Genomic DNA, 17,195 nt, shown 5'->3' with positions numbered 1-17,195 from the left:
ACTGTTTGGCTTTTTGTTCAGTGCTTCCAAGGTAATTCTGCTAATATGAAGCATCACTTTTACAGGAAGATTGTAGAGACAGTTTGTTTTTATAAGGGTGGCTCATCAGTATTGCTTCTGATTTTTTTTTAATTAAAAAAAGAGCATTAGGGTATTTGAAAACCAGTACATATGAAGAATTACATTTGCTTTTTTTCTTAGTCTGCTTTTAAATTAATCAGTTTGGTACCCAACAACTAAAACTGAAGCCCCAAAAGAGTAAATCATGCTGCAAAAAGCAGCCTTGCTGTGCATTTTATTGTCATTCCTTTCCATCTACATACTAACCATTAGTATCCAGACTCAACACCCACAGCCCTTTGTTCCAATATAGATTATTCATGGCAGAATCCAGAGAAATCCATGTGAATTGGGGTGTGTCATTTTACTGCCAAGTACATAAGCAGAAAATGTCCTATTTTCTAGGCCTTGACCCAGACTGTAGCGGTAGTCTTTTTGTGGGTTATGTGGTGAGCCAGCACTGGGATAGAAAACTTCTGCTCCGTGCTGTATCTTTGTTTCCTCTTATTCTGGAATATGACTATACCCAACTACGAGCCAGAATTTGGCCCTATATAGTCTATAAATTACACTGATATGCATTTAACAAAATATACATAGTTGAAAGGACTATAATTGAGTTTTACCTGAATATATTTTTTTAGGGCAAAATGTAAGCTTTGATCCTTTCTCAGGAACTGGAGAAACTACCACTGTATAGACATCCCCACAAGGTATCTCGGTGACATCACAATAACTCAAACCTGAAGTAGGGGTACAGGTGAAATTGCCTTTTGATCCATATAGATCTGTACTATACTTTATAAACCCTGCAGAAGCTCGCCAGTATATTCGGATACCATTATTGCGCAGTCTATATAATTTCACCCCAGAAGGACAGCAAGCACCTAATAAAGAAAATAAACAAGATTAAGTCTAAACTGCAGATTATGCTTGTTCTTGAAAGGAAATTATAAATTTTTGTAACAGGTTTCACACCTGATACCTAAAGTTGACCTACAAAGGTTCATCATCCCACACAAAGTCAGGGAAATTGTACGAGGCAATGGTGGGGAATAAAGGAATGAAAGTTGCCCTCCAAACTGGCTGTGGTGCTGGAATACAGCCCCTCTGCAGACACTGTTTAGTATCATACATTAGAATACTGGTCACTATTGCTCCCCACCCACTATGGGGAATGTTAGAGCTACGGGATCCACACAATTGTAGAACCTCTGGCCTCTCTGTGTCCCTAGCCTCTGTTTGGCAGAAGCTTGGAATGAGTGACAGGGAATGGAACACTTGATTACCTGTTCTGTTCATTCCCTCTGGGGCACCTGGAACTGGCCACTGTCGGAAGACCAGATACTGGACTAGATGAGCCTTTGGTCTGACCCAGTATGGCCATTCTTATGTTCTCTCCCATCTCCAAACTTCAAGTAGATATTGGCCTGGCTGGGTCTGGTGTACGGCCCCCTTCCATAGTGCACAAAGGGTGCAAAAGTCCCCTTGCACAGTCAGTCTGCCTCAAACACACAGCAGCCCTACCATGAAGTTTCTGTGATACAGAGGGCCTTGCATGAATTTCATCCTATGTATATTTAACTATTTAAAATGGAACTGCAAGGGTTTTAGCAATTTCTTTAATCTCACACATAACCTTGATATGAAAATAAATCATCTGCCTACTATACTCTGATTTTTTTTCTTTTCAATTCCATTTATCATTTACATACTGGAAGAATAGTCTTGATATGTGCAGTCTGAGGCCAAACCAGTTTCACTAATCACTTTCAGAGACACTGTATAGGTGGTGCCACATGTAATGCATCCCAGGAGACAGTGGTTTTGAAGTGTGTGGCACTTGGCCGGTCCTTTTGGTGATTCCAGTATTGTTATGTATGTCTTTGCACCAGCCCCAACCGACCAGCTGATATTTGTTATAGACTGCATCACTTGAGTTACTGTCAGATCATTAGGGCAACAAGGAGCTTAAAAGGAAACAAAGAAAGGGAGATCAACTTTATTGTGTCCACTGAGGTTCTATGCAGATATTTTTGTCGATGATTTTGTTTTAGAAATAGTTTATTTAAAATCTATTCAAAAACTGCCAGTTTTGTCAACCACATTTTTACTGATCTTAAGGCTTGATCCAGTTCTTGTTGAAGTCTGGGGGAGTCTTTTCATTAACTTAAGTGCCTAACCCATCTCGCACTGAGGAAGAAAAATAATCTTAGTAGCAATTTTTAAAAAAGGAAAACTAAGTACTTTTTAGCTAATGTTACCAAAATAGTCAGATATTTAACTTCAGCATTCTACAATAGCTAACATCTAATATATATATAATAACAGCATAAGATAAATGATTTATTCCTTCTTCACCCATTGTGTGAGATAGTTATTACCGCAGGATTATTATGTGATCTTGTTATTAAAAAAAATGTCTACAATGCATCATCAGAATATCAGTGATTTTCTCAGCCACATTAAGGATCAAAGTGCTAAAAAGGAAGCCATGTATTGCATAAAAAGATTATGCCATTATAGCTTAATTAGCAATGACCCAGGAAACATAAGTACCTGGATTTGGGTTTAGCAGGATGTAGCTACTAAAGAGTAACATGATCTCTCTTTCTCACACACACATGCGCGCGCGCAGATGCCATTTCATCCAACAGGAAAGAGTAATACATGTAGATACATTGTGGGGGAAAAAAAACCATGAACATAAAGACACACACATTTACCACAGTATTTATATATATATATATAATTTGAAAAAGGTTATATTTTCAATTACATATTAATTGCTACGTACCTGTCTCTAAAGGGACACTGTAACTAGGTAAGCTCTGTCCTGCTGTTGTAATTGCCACAGCACTAACTGAGAAAACTGATCCACAGGGAAGATCAGTTATGCTACAGGAATTTCCGGAACTTGTGCAACGCCACAATCCAGCCTCTCCTCTAGCAGTAACAGTGTATATAGTTTCATCATTATTGGCCTGCCAGTGTACACTAATTATGGAAAGATCATCCTGTGAGACGCTTTTTATTTCAGGACTGCATGGAGCTGAAATATTTTAGACAGAGGAGATTTGAGATGTGTTGTTATCAGCACATAACTTCCATTTTATATTGTATAGCTGTGTCAATAGCTGCAAATTATTGTAGATAATTGACAAACTCATTCTGACAGTGATATCCTAGTCAATAATCTTTGACTAATTTGGAACAGTTTATGAACATACAGACTTTAAATGAGTTTTACAGGCAAACTCTTGAAAAACTGACATGTTAAGGTTTTGCATACAAATATACATACTGGAATCATAAATCTCATTTTCAGAAGTGCTGATTACATAGCAGCTTCCAATCTGACCACTTATTGAGGTGCCTGGTTATGGATTTAGGACAAAGCTTGACAAATTTTCTTTTCATTTGCAACTATGAATTATAATAACTTTTCTTAGCACTCACATTATGTTTTCCACCTTCAAAGCACTTTACAACTGCTAACTAATTATTTAACTAATTACAACAATGCAAACAGCTAATTATTCTGTGTGTTAAGAGAAGTGAGAAAAATAACCATATACCTGTTGCCACATATTTAGATACACATGATGTATTGCTGCCCCTGATTTCACTGTAAGAATACACAGTGATGTTATATTGGGTGTTACATTGCAATGCAGACAGGATGCAAATTGTGGCAGTGTCATTACACAATACTACACCAACTCCATCAACAGCTTTTGTTTCATACATTTCAGCACCACGGACAGGAGACCAGACAATCTCAACTGTATCACTGGACACAAACACTGGGTAAAAGTCACTGGGGCAACAAGGTGCTGAAAAAGCCAAAACAGAGAGGGAAATGTCAACAGCGCTCATGAACTAAAAAATACTACATATTAAACAGGGTAGTGACTTGTTTACACAAACACCTCTTATATGAAACCTCCATTATCAAAAATTTAAAAATGAATTATGTTCCCCACATTGAAGTCCTTCATTTTTTGATAGATTAAGTTTTGGATAAAAGTGCCGTGTCCCTCATCTTATCTGGACAAAGAATTCTATTGCAGAATTTTTATCGTCAAAGTGTATTCTTACATCTCTTTAGCGTCCCTACAATAGCATTCAGTAATAATCCATTAATCTGAAATAATACTGTATACTTATGTTGCACCTTCCATTTTAGGTTCTCAGACATTTATGAATCACCAAACTAAGCCTCATAATCAGATATTTCCCCATTTTATTCATTGTGAAACAGGCACAGGGAAGGTTAGGGACTTACCAAAGATTACACAGCAAAGCTATGGCAAAGCCAGGACTAGAATTCAGATATACTGACTCCTAGTCCTGTGCATCCATAACACCATCCTTCCCCATATTTTGAACATGTTTTAGAATGATTGAATGATCAACCCTTGTAATTTATAAACTGGTGGCATACTTGACTGATAAACTGGCTATTCAAATAAACATTGAATACAATTTAAAGTTTAACCCTTTTCCTTTAAAAAAATATTTACTAAAGCACTGATAATTGTTAATTAGGGCTGGTCAAAATTTTTCATCAAAAACTTTCTTTTTCAATGGAAAATTGGGTTTTTGACTAATTTTTTTGGTGACAAGTATCTGCTTCTGTAGAAAATTTTGACTTTCTGTTGAAAAACTGAACACCAAAATATTTGCATCTATAGGCCAAGTTCCACAGCCACCCTAGATCTCCCATGACACATCATGGCCAGGGACTTTGAAGATGTACTGAAGTAAATCAGGAAGAGGAGAATGTGGTATATTATGGGAGATGTAGTCCACCCAGGGAGCCCAATCCATACAGGAAAATAGGAGCATGTGTCACTTGCATGACAACTCCCATGGAACATCACGGCAGCACTTCAAAATCTAAATGCTCTGTTTTAAACTGAAAGTTTTCTGCCCAAAATTTGGGGTAGCAGCCAAAAATGTTCACCTTTCAATTCCTCACCAAAAATTGATATTTTCTACAGGAAAAAAAAACATTTTCCAACTAGCTCTATTGTTAATACTACTAGGGGAATCACCAAATATGTTTGCATAAACATAGTGCTACTTACCAGTAGTATAATTGAGTACATCCCCTAAAGGACTCTGTCCTGCCTTGTTATATGCGAAGACACTAATGAAGTAAGTGAAACCACAATCTGATTGGAAGTGGCATTGGGTATGGGATGTGTTGCAGTGCACTTCCAAGCCATCATCGCTTTTCACAAAAACCACATAATAATCTCCAAGATCTACATTAGACCATGAGACTGACAATTTACCAGGGTTGTCCTCTTCTATTGTTATACTTCCTGGTGCACAAGGGACTGGGAAACCAGATTTAAAACAAAAATGGGGCGGGGGGGGGAGAGAATAGGTTACAACTGTATTCACAAGATTTTATTTAAGCAACATTTTTACTACACAAACATCAATGAAAGATATATAGAATTTGTTTGATATGTTTAGCTTGAATAGTTGACACATGTCCAGTTAAGAAAAGAGCAACTTATCTGGATTTGTAAGGATACTGGGATGACATGTATGTGATTATTTTAACATGGTGCTTGTTCACAACATAAAATATGTGTGTGAAAAGACAAAGTGTGTATAATTTATAGGGCTGTCAATTAATTGCAGTTAACTCACACGATTAACTCAAAAAAATTAATCGTGATTAATTGCACTTATAACAATAGAATACTAATTGAAATTTATTAAATATTTTTAGATATTTTTCTACATTTTCAATATTGATTTCAATTACAACACAGAATACAAAGTGCACAGTGCTCACTTTTATATTATATTTTATTACAAATATATCACTGTTTATCACTGTAAAAATGATAAACAAAAGAGTATTTTTCAATTCACCTCATACAAGTACTGAAGTGAAATCTCTTTATCATGAAAGTGTAACTTACAAATGCAGATTTTTTTTGGTTACATAACTACACTCAAAAACAAAACAGTGTAAAACTTTAGAGCCTACAGGTCCACACAGTCCTACATCTTATTCTGCCAATCACTAAGACAAATAAGTTTGTTTACATTTACGGGAGATACTGCTGCCTGCTTCATATTTACAATGTCACCTGAAAGTGAGAACAGGTATTCATATGGCACTTTTGTAGCCGACGTTGCAAGGTATTTACATGCCAGATATGCTAAACATTTGTATGTAATTCAGTGTATTGGCATCACTCTAGCTGGAAATGGAGACTTGTCAATCTTGTCACCTACCAATTTTGTATTACCATTATTAATCATCATCCTCTGTATTTGAGGTAGCACCCAAAGACCCACTCAGCACCCTGACTCCATTGTGGTCGGCATTGCACAAACAGGAAAATGTGGTCTTTGATTTAAGAGTAACCCAGGACAAAAATAACAGGAGCACTGGAGATCAGAACTGGGTATGGGTCAGAACTTCATAATATTTAGCATTTATACAGCATATTTTTTAAGAATTTCAGTCCACTTTTCTAATACACTCACATTAAGTCTTACAAACACTCCTGTGCAGTAAGTTATGGTAAGGTGGCAGGCACAAATAGGTTAAATTATTTTTCCAAGTTGCAGAGTCACTCTGGGGCAGAAACAGGGACGGAATACAGGTCTGCTGACTCATAGTCCTGTGCTTTAATCACCAGATTATCTTTTCTCACTCAGTATGGGAAAGCTTGCACACCATCTACTTATATTGGGCCTATACTCCTCTTACTTCGACCAGTTTTAGACTGGTGTAACTCTATTGACTTCACTGGAGTTGCTTCTGATTCTCACTGGTGTGAGAGAAAAATCTGGCCTGTTATATCTGCCAACTAAATATGCCATTCTCAAATTAATTCAAAGAATAAAGAAGTTAGCACAGGATTCAGAGGGTAAATGTGACGCTTCATGCATGAAGTACAACAAAAGTTTCAGAATACACACTGTTAAGTGCCATAATAACATGATAGCCACGGAAACAGCGGCTTTATTTCAACATAGGGATTAATTTTCTTATAAAAGAAACACAATATCTCAATATTTAACAGGAGCAACAGAAGCCCCAGTAGAAGTCACAAGGGTCCTCCTACCTCCCCATAAATGATGGTCCAAGTTCACCCAGGGTCTGCATAGTTTTCAATGGCACAGATCCTGGCATATGGCCTTGGAAGTGGAAATTCTGCAGGAGGAGGAAATGGTGAAGGTGCCTACAATATCCCCTTCACTGAGGGACATGAAACCAACCCCCAAAAGAGGATGGCAGTGCCTAAGAATGGGACATGGCCAGAGCAGCCAGGGGATGCACCTCTACTAATAAACCCATAAGGAAATTTAAATTGACCTTCCCTGGAATAATCCCTAGGGGGCAATGGTGGTAAAACACTGCCTGCCCTCCTCTGGGAGAGAAATCCCCAAAGCATGCGAGAAGCCGGGCTGATGAAGACAGGCACAATTTGTATTACCCGTAAAGATAAAATTGGCCCAATGCTGATTTCCCCAAACTTTCAAATATATAATAATTAAAAAGTTAGATATAAAAATAATATGTTTATATGAACACAATGGACCAGATTCTTCTCAATGTTACTTGACTTCAGTTGAGCTACTTCAGATGTATATTGGTGTCACTGAGAGCAAAATATAGCTCAATTTCTTTAAAAAATATTTGTCCATAAAGTAAAATGCAGCAGCGAAACAGTTTTTCAGTGCACTGCTTTATGGAAACATCAGCACTTAAAAGAATGCTGCAATGGACAACCATGATGAGGCAGTTTATATACATAATAATGGAATCTTTTAAAATAAGGTGTGAGTGTAATACCATGTGAGGGCCAGGCATTGACAGTATTTAACTGTTCTGAAATATTTTAATGATTAGTATAGCAAATTCCCCTAGAACTATTTAATATTAAGCTAAAATTTGGGCAACTTTTGCTTTCTTCTTTCATTTTATGGCAAAAGAGAAACAATATTATGGGCCATACAAGGGTCACTATAGTTCACGTACCAGTTTTTAAACTCACTGCATCTGTAGGTTTACTGGATCCAGCATCATTATTTGCTATGACATAAACAGAGTATTCAGAACCACACTGGAGTGAAGACAAAGTGCAGGAAGTGGAAGATGTGCTACAGTTCAGTTCGGAGGCTCCACTGCTGGCTGTCACACTGTAATTTAAAGTTCCCTCTGTCGGTATCCAAGAAACAGTGGCCCTCAAAGTTCCACTATCAAAAGCAACTTGAACATCTGATGGTGCATGAGGACCTACATTAGTTAGAAACAACTGTAAATACACTTAGTATCTGGCGTAGAGATGATCCTCAACCAGACCCCTGAATCCGAACATCATCAAATTTTGGGAAACATTATATCCAAATGTAACTTTTGTGACATAGGTGTAAGAAGATGGCTGGGGCCTATTACAGTTACACAGAATATTTTAAACAATTACTCTAATTTTGCTCTGACACAAAAATTTCTGTTGAAATTTCAATATTTATATAAAGATTAATGGACATATCCTAAGTTCCTTTACTCAGTTCTTGCTCAGGCAAACCTTTAATTGAAGTCAATGGTAGATCTGCCTAAGTAAAGTTTATAAAATTTGACCCATGTCCTCTAGAACTTTCCTGAACCTAGAACTGACATAAATTGTCATAGCTCCAGTTGGACAATTTACACCAGCTGAGGATATGCCCGCAATGTGTCTTGTCAAAAACACACATACTGCTATCAATATTATTTTAACTTATAATTTTACACTAACTTTGGTTTCAGAAGAGAAAACAGTTCTTACTTGTTATTTGGTTGTACGTGAAATCATCTCCAGGTATCCCATTAACATTCCAGGCATGTGCCTTGATGGTATAGAGTGTTCCTGGATCTAGACTGGTAAATACCAAGGAAGTATGGGTGGTGTTCTCTTTCATCATACTGCCTAAACCATCTGATCTCATGATGGACACAGAGAATCCAACTGCCATATATACAGCTCCCCAGCTCACCACTATGGAGTCGTAACTTGGAGAACTTACAGACAGGACCGGAGCAGCCAAGACTGTTAATTACAAATATACATTAACAATTGGGATTTCCATTAATAGCCATGCTGCCTAAAAGTTAGAATAGCCAAATTCAACACAGGGTAAACAGAATCAACTTTTGACATCTCTGGGCCAAATGCAGTGGTCATGTAAATAGTAGTAAAAATTGATCAGAGAATAAAATCGTAAAGTTAGCATAGTTTCACCAATTTACTATTTAGTAGACTTGCATAGTGAAAGTGACTGGCACACCAAAGGGTGAAAAGTGGATAAGTACAGCAAGAAAAGCAACTAAAAGGAGTGCGTGAGGTCAGTTAGATTCCCTTACTTTGTCCTATTATCTTACACCCTCCTTTCAGTTGCTTCCCCAACCCTTCCACCCCCTAAGAATGTCAGAGTACATCTTCTATTAGAAGGTAAAGCCACAAGTTTACACTAACTCACTAAACAATATATAAAGAAAAACATATAAAGGTTTTACTGTCATGGGTTTGGACAGCTATGTTACTTATGCCATGTGTAAGTAATGCAGGTCACCCTGAATGGGTTCCAATAATTTTTTTATACCAAGGCCAACTGTCCAGGCCTTAGAGAAAAATTACAACTCACACACTTCAGAAATCTATAAAATTTAACCAGCATAATTTCTCTATTCATAAAAATGTCCTGATTTTAAGGTCCAGTCTCTCAGTGCTGCGTCCCACAGGCAGACTGGGAATCTCTCTTTCCTGGATGTATAAAACTCCCATTTCTAGTCTTGATGGGACACTGGATATTAGATTTTATCATTGGTCCAGGCCTGAATACTGCTCATCTTGACAAATTCTGAGAACTGGTCAAATGTGAGTGATAAATGCAATGTATCATATGGCACAGTAATCTATCAGCTGGGTATCTCCACTACATGCATAGTCTACTTTTCACTTATATAGCACCTTCCACCCAAGGACGGTAAAGCTGTTTGAAAACATTAAGCCTTAATGTCATTATTCACATAATACAGATGAGAAATGAAAGTATAGAGATGTTAAGTACAGAAGCAGAGCTGAGAACTGAATTCAGAAATCCAGTCCTATGCACTGGCCATGAGGCCACTACATCTATATACCTATAATTATATTCTTGAACACTGCAATGGTGATACGTTCAATATTTAAAATATAAGATTGCACTAATTCATCACCAGTAAATGCTTGAACTATTTTTACTTCCTGTACTAGAATTTTAAAAGATAGTTAGAAAATTCCATGAGCCATATATGTTATGCACTTCAGTAATATGACAGTTGCTAAATAAAATCAAAAGCTACCTGTCTTTGCCTTCTTTGAAGGCGAAGGTAGGCTTCTTCCTCCAGAGTTTATAGATCTGATGGTGATTTTGTACAATGTAGCAGCCTTCAATCCTGTCACTGTGCCTGGTGAATTTATGACTATAGTTTCAATGAAAGACTCTCCGTCCTGTGCAGTCAGTAAATAACTGGTAGCCCCAGGAACAGCTGCCCATTCCACTCTGATACTGTTGCTCAGTTTTGAATAAGCTTGGTCAATAGCAGGTATCTCAGGAGCTAAAAATGAAATTATGGTAAGTTCAAAATCCATAATCATGTTCAAATATAAGGACCTGCTGCTGTCAGGTGCTAAGTGCATTGAGCATTTTGCAGGAGGTGCTCAGGAAAACTGGGATATAATTTCTTTGATACTTCTAATTTTACTTCTCTAAATCAAATAGCAAATTTAAATTGAATACAAATATAATTGGTTTTATTTGTGCCATGAAATAAAAGAAATGTTTGTTCAGTGTCCACAGTTCAGTTAGCAATGAAAAACTGCATATAGTTAGCACTGATGATATGCAATTTATATATGTACTCAGATTGCTCTTTAAAGGGGAATGGTGGTACGTTAACCAATTCAGTTGGTCTTTTGACTTTGGAGAATGGTTGTTTTGTATAGTCACTTGGGTAGTCCCTATCCTGCAAATTTGTCATTCCTCTCTGTATCTTACTGAGTGATGGAGCTGGGTTTTGGTCTCCCTAACTCTGAGCTATGTCTACTTTATCTTAATCTAATCTAATCTAATCTAATCCAATCCATCATGTGCCTAATGACCAGCTGCCAGAAAATAACATGTTTAAAAAGCTGTAAAAAGTGGGCTAAATTCATCTTTAATGCATTGACTTCATTAGAATAGCATCAGGGATAAATTTGGCTCAGTATGGCTTCAATCACCAGAATATTGCAGGTCCCTAAAGTTATCATCTTCTAAACTGAGGAAGAGGAGATGCTAAATTACTTGGCATTTTTGGGGACACTTGTGCCCTTCTACAGTCTTTCAACAAGCACTGTGACTTACCTGTGTAAAATGTGGTACTACTGCAGGTTTTAAACCAGTTTAAATAGTACTAACAGTACATGCAAGATTGGATTTATTTTAGATCATTATTGAAGTTACTAATGACAATACCAATGTTTTGATCATGGTCACACTAGATAATCTAAGTGCATCTTTCCCATGTTGCTCTGTAGCCACATCCAGCTCTGTAGTTCTGGAAGGTGTCCGTATTATAATCAACAGGAAATAGCTTTTCTTTCTACAGAACAATCTAAAATGGGAAGACTGAATCCTAGATACTACATGTTAAATACTGCAACTCAAGGAACCTTTTTCTAACAGCCCTTACTGTGAGCCATTCAGAAAACTACATGTCATGTACTACAGTCAGAAAAATACCTAGCTATAACTCTCCCAACTAAATTTCAGTAATCAGGATTTTGGGCCTTGAATAAGCACATATAGCAGGTTCGATATGTTGTAAGGCTACAAAAGACCAAAAAGAGCAGGAAACCTTACAAAATGGATGCAAGTGATCCAATTGCACTAAATATAAAGTAAAAATGTATCCAGAATGTAAGCATGTACCTTGGAGCATAACTACCAATTTCAAGGCAACTAAACCACGAGTTCAGAGCCTTTGGCAGCAATTACAGGCGTAATATTTTCACAAGTATAAACTCTTCAACAATATCTCTACTGTATTAGGCCCAAAGATGTTTTCATTCCACATTAGCGAGGCACGTCCCCTTTTCCACCATTTGTAAAAATTACAAAAAACAGTATTTTCTACATTTCTACATTTTTCTTTTAAAATATTGTACAAATTTAAATTTAAATTAAGTCTATGGGAGTTTGTCTGATAAATGACTGCAGGATTTCACCCTTAATCGGGGACCAATCCTGCAAACCTTCCACATAAGGAACTCTTATTCAAGTCAAAGGGAGCTGTGTGTCCACCGGCTTGCAGGAGTGGATCCACAGTATATTATTTATTTCAGAACTGCATTACAGAACATTAAAACATTATGCTATTTCTCCCATGACTGAGGTAACCAAGAGGTGAAAAAGAGGTAGATTATATTCTAAACTTTCTTGACTATAACCATGAATTTAATTTTAGTTATTTCCTCAATAAGATGAAAATTTTGAAATTTTTGAAAAGAAAACAAGGATATTTCTAAAGTTTTTCAATTAAAATAATTTTTAAAAGGAATTTCACATGACTGATTTTTTCTAAAACTAAATATCAGTTATGGAACAGAGAAGAGGGAATACTGTCTATCTAGGTTCTTCTATAATGCCCAAGACTGACTTAAACAGTACAGAATCAGGTTCTAAATGGAAATAAAATGTCAATTTTTTACATTTATATGATCTCACTTTTGTGTTCTTCAATTAAAAACAAGGCAGCTAATTTTGAAAGTTGTGATTAGGTGAGCACTGATGCAAGGGATGCATGCACACACACACGAGAGAGAGAAAGGGCTGATCATGCTTCCACTGAAGTCAGTGGGAAAACTTCCACGGACTTCAATATGAGTAGGAGTCAGCCCTAAAAGTCAAATAAAATATACAGGGTGAAATCTTGGCCCTACTGAAGTTAATGGAAAGCTTGCTTAGCAATCCATCCCATACTAACCTGTTAACTGCATAGTTTGTGCTTCTGCCAGGATAATTCCATTCTTATCAATGGCTTCCACTTTTACAGTGTGGACAGTGTTGGGAGTTAGTAAAGTAAGAACGCCTATAACAGGAACATCATTGAAGTGCGCCAGCAAAGGGTGGCCTACTGTGTTCATGGGGGTTGCTGTGATTCTGTAGGAAAAGGCTCCTGAAAACTTGGACCATCTGAGATATATGTTTCTTGATGTCACATTATATATGGATATAGAGAAACCTACAAAAAATACCAAACAAATTTTAGTCTTTGAAACCTGAAATACACTACTGGGCAAACTGTTTGGACAAGACTCTTTAAAATGTTTAAGTAGCCTGATTTTCAGAGAGCAAGTATTAAACACTTTTTTGGAAATCAGGCCCCTTTAAGGGGCCTCAAGAAGAGTACCCAAAATAATCTCTTTTGAAAATTAAACTTTGCATTAAACTATAACTGAAATAATTTTTTCTGCTCATTTCTATCACCCATTAAACACTGTAGTGTACAGTGTCGCCAGCTCTCATGATAATATTGCAAGTCTCATGATAATTGCTATTTTACTCAAGCCCCAGCTACTGGAACTTTCTGAATACTTGAAAAATCTCATCTTTCATTTTAAAAAGAGTTTCTAGGTCTCATGGTTGCAGAAAAAAAGGATGAAAATGTGACCCAAGTATATCCTAAGGCTTAAAAACCAGAGGGCAAATAAAAAGAAGCCAAAATTTGGTGGTTGTTTTTAAAATTTCATTATTTTTAGAGGGCTGCCTCATGATCTTTTAACATCTGAGGTTGGCAATACTGCTATTATTTACATATGGCTTTTGTAATCTTGCAAATAGTGGGACTAATCCTGTGCATGGAAACCCCTCTGAAATCAATGAGAGTTCCACACATGAAGAGCTTGCACAATCAGACCTGTGGTTTATAAAATCTCTGTGAAAAGAATATGGTATGCTGAAGTAATTGCCCAAATACTGTAGTAACTTTATGGTAATATGTAATGGTTAGAATTCTAGAATATTGAAATATATACTAATATGTACTGCCACAACATATACTAAATGGATGACTTGTAAGAGCCCAATCCTGCGTTTGTTGCTCAGCCAAAACTCAGACTGCAGTGCACAAAGAATGCAAGATTGAAGAAAAGGAAAAGGAAAATGGTGTGGCGTATTTATCTTTAATTTTTAAACTCAAATAAAAATTATGCTATTTTAAGAGGGGCAAAATATCACAGAAAAGCATGCACACACTGAATAGATTGTATAGACAATGGGTATAGTCTAAGAAGGTACTGTTCAGTGCAAATTGCGTGTAGGCTTAGGATAGTGTCATATTGTAAGAAGTATGTTAGAAAGTTTATGCAAATATATAGTAGCATAGGTTACTATTTTTCAAAGCAAGTTTTTTGTAATTATATCATATAAAGAAACATATGATTCTTTACATTTTCTGAGTCTGATTTCATTTTCGTTAAGAAACTTTTGTTTGTAACATTACTTTAAAAATCAATTTGGATTAGTAATCAGAGATTTCTCTGTTCTCTTAGCGTCCACCTAAAAATGAACTGGTAAAAATACCTTTTTAAGTCTTTACCTGTGTTAGCTGAAACAATCTGAAAAGAAAGATATAGAACATTAGAATCACAAACTGAAAAATTATTTTGGGAAAAGGGAAAACATTTAACTTTTAGCAGTAATAACAATGACTTCTTTAAAATTGTATTTTGTGAACATAGTTTACTAACGTGCAGCTTTACTTATTTGTTCGGTTTGAATGAATGTACAGTAGTAAGGTAAATCTACGAGGTTGTTATTAGTGAATTTAACATAGTTATGCAGCTCACATTACTATTTCATTATCCTCTCTGAATCTGGCCATTGATCCAGAAGGGAAAGTTTGCAATTGCTGACAGACTTTGAAAGACACTGTGTTCTAAAAGTATAATAGCGTAGTTTTTCTGTGGGTCTGTTATGAGTCTGGGGGAAAGTAATTGTATAACTCTTACCAAAAACATAATAATAAAAAATAAGAATAAAAATTTGATAAATAGGTTGCTTTTGTTTTTTTTTTTAAAAGGACATGTCATTCTTAAAAATGTTTGAGAACAAAATTGAACTCACCATTTCAAGACTGATGAGGATAAATCCAATAAGTACCGAAGATTTACCTTTTCCACTGCACATCTTGTCAGACAAAGCTTTTATTTCACACTTTGTGTCTGGATGTGATCAGTAAGATACCCCATATAGAGCAGTAATCACCTCACTATAGTTGTTAAGACTAGTCTTTGAGACAGTGAAAAGAAATATTTGTCTGTAGCTCCTCCTCCCCTGTTCCGGATGGCCTATAAGCAGCTGCAAGGAATATTTAGTGAAATGAAGCACACTGCATCCAACTGAAAATGCAGAAAATGTTACATGGGAAGACTGTGCTGTAGCTCACGAAAGCTTATGCTCTAATAAATTGGTTAGTCTCTAAGGTGCCACAAGTACTCCTTTTTTTTTTTTTTTGGTTCTTTCCTCTGTTACACAGGTGCAATTCCTGTATTGCACATATGTAACAGATAGCAAAATTGAGCTCAGTTTAAATACCTCCATTGGAATTTGGTCTTACTGGTTGAAGTTCACTACATATTGTGATACTATTTCTAGCAAATGCCATCTCTTTCTTTTTGTTCAGAATTATGCTTGGGTTTTGTTCTCTATTTTAATAGGAAAATGTCATACTATAGTTGTTAATTTGAGGAAGTATGTTTCTTATACTTCTTTGTATGATGCACACTGAAGTAGAAATTACTTTCAGTTTTAATGTTTCTAGTGTGGTTGGCACAGATGTTCATCTTTGGATTTCCTTTGGTCTCCAGATTATTATTATAATTTGTGATACATGACTCTTTATTTGTTAAAAGTCTGCCCTGTATTTTTCATATTTCACTGTGGCAAAGAATATGCTTGGGTAATCTTCTGTGTAGAAATCTATAGCAGTTTATCTGACATCACCATGATATCCAGGCACTAACAAAACTACATAAAACAGTCCATCTAAAATACTGTATCCTCCACTCTTCATTATTCTTTTTTGTTCAGTTAAAGTATGCATAAATAGTTTTAAATTACATTATTTGTTATGTTCAGGGAAGCAATGCAGAGTCTTAAGGCTATTTTTATGGAAAGCAATTGCAAAGAGATGAATCTTACATTTGTGTCTGAAAGTTGCAAACCCCTGGTCATTACCATTTTTAATGGAAAGGCATTCCACAGCCATTAGTCAGCCTCTTGCTCCTGCAGCAAGTGTAATCCTTGCTACTGACCTCATCCCTTGTAAATGTAATTGCTGTAATAAATCACAGAGAAAAATGCCTGAGATCATCTGGGTTCCCTCACTCAGAGATTTGAAGATCAAGACCAGGATTTTGAACTGAATCTAGTTTTGGACAGGGAGTCACTGTAGGTTTTGGAGCATTGGATTGCTGTGCGTGTATCACCCATCCTATGTTAGTAGACAAGTCACTCCATGTTTGACCAGCTAGAGTGTAAAGCCTTTACTTTCAACCCCGGGTACAATGCATTGGAATACATCAGCATGGCCCAATTTCTATACAATAGGACTGAATGCATCCCCTGGGCAGCTGGAGCTAATAAGAGGCATTTCTAACCATTATAGTTATTTGTGTACCCAGAAGAAGCAGAGTCCAGAAGAATCCCCAAGCCATGAACTGCCTTTTTGATTACACTGAAGACTTCTTCAGGTGAGGATGCCTTTTGTAGTTATAAGAAAAGGAGTACTTGTGGCACCTTAGAGACTAACCAATTTATTTGAGCATAAGCTTTCGTGAGCTCATGCTCTAATAAATTGGTTAGTCTCTAAGGTGCCACAAGTACTCCTTTTCTTTTTGCGAATACAGACTAACACGGCTGTTACTCTGAAACCTGTCATTTTGTAGTTATGGCCATTTCTTTTGAGTAAATTCCCACACTTACATAATTGTCCATCTTGCCAAAGACTAGTTTCAGTCGGCTGCTTCAGGCAGGTGCATTTTGTTCTCAGGCAACAGGAAAACTGGATAATAGGATGGTTTGTG

General features: G+C 36.5%; 1 protein-coding gene across 14 annotated transcripts in view; it reads right to left on the bottom strand.

Moving 5' to 3' along the window:
* FNDC7 (fibronectin type III domain containing 7) overlaps positions 1-17,195 on the bottom strand; it is a 24,160-nt gene extending 6,965 nt beyond the window's left edge. For 5 of the 14 annotated variants that reach the window (XR_012160346.1, XM_073356826.1, XM_073356824.1 and 2 more), the window contains exons 1-12: positions 17,095-17,183; positions 16,312-16,447; positions 14,708-14,726; positions 13,094-13,351; positions 10,430-10,684; positions 8,874-9,134; positions 8,084-8,341; positions 5,154-5,408; positions 3,639-3,896; positions 2,858-3,112; positions 1,776-2,030; positions 687-947 (exon numbers count right to left, since the gene is read on the bottom strand). Coding sequence is in view for 4 of the 14 variants with exons in the window: in XM_073356826.1 (XP_073212927.1) it covers positions 687-947; positions 1,776-2,030; positions 2,858-3,112; positions 3,639-3,896; positions 5,154-5,408; positions 8,084-8,341; positions 8,874-9,134; positions 10,430-10,684; positions 13,094-13,351; positions 14,708-14,726; positions 16,312-16,350 (2,374 nt within the window). In the remaining 10 variants the exon portion in view is untranslated. Of the gene's footprint in view, positions 1-686; positions 948-1,349; positions 2,031-2,857; positions 3,113-3,638; positions 3,897-5,153; positions 5,409-8,083; positions 8,342-8,873; positions 9,135-10,429; positions 10,685-13,093; positions 13,352-14,691; positions 14,727-16,311; positions 16,448-17,094 lie in introns of those variants that run through there. The other 9 variants (XR_012160349.1, XR_012160350.1, XR_012160348.1 and 6 more) reach the window with 9 other exon arrangements.

The sequence above is a fragment of the Lepidochelys kempii genome, chromosome 8 (assembly GCF_965140265.1).
Source record: "Lepidochelys kempii isolate rLepKem1 chromosome 8, rLepKem1.hap2, whole genome shotgun sequence".
Taxonomy (NCBI): Eukaryota; Metazoa; Chordata; order Testudines; family Cheloniidae; genus Lepidochelys; species Lepidochelys kempii.
The sequence above is the reverse complement of the archived record's forward strand: the minus strand, read 5'-3'. Positions and strand labels throughout refer to the sequence as shown.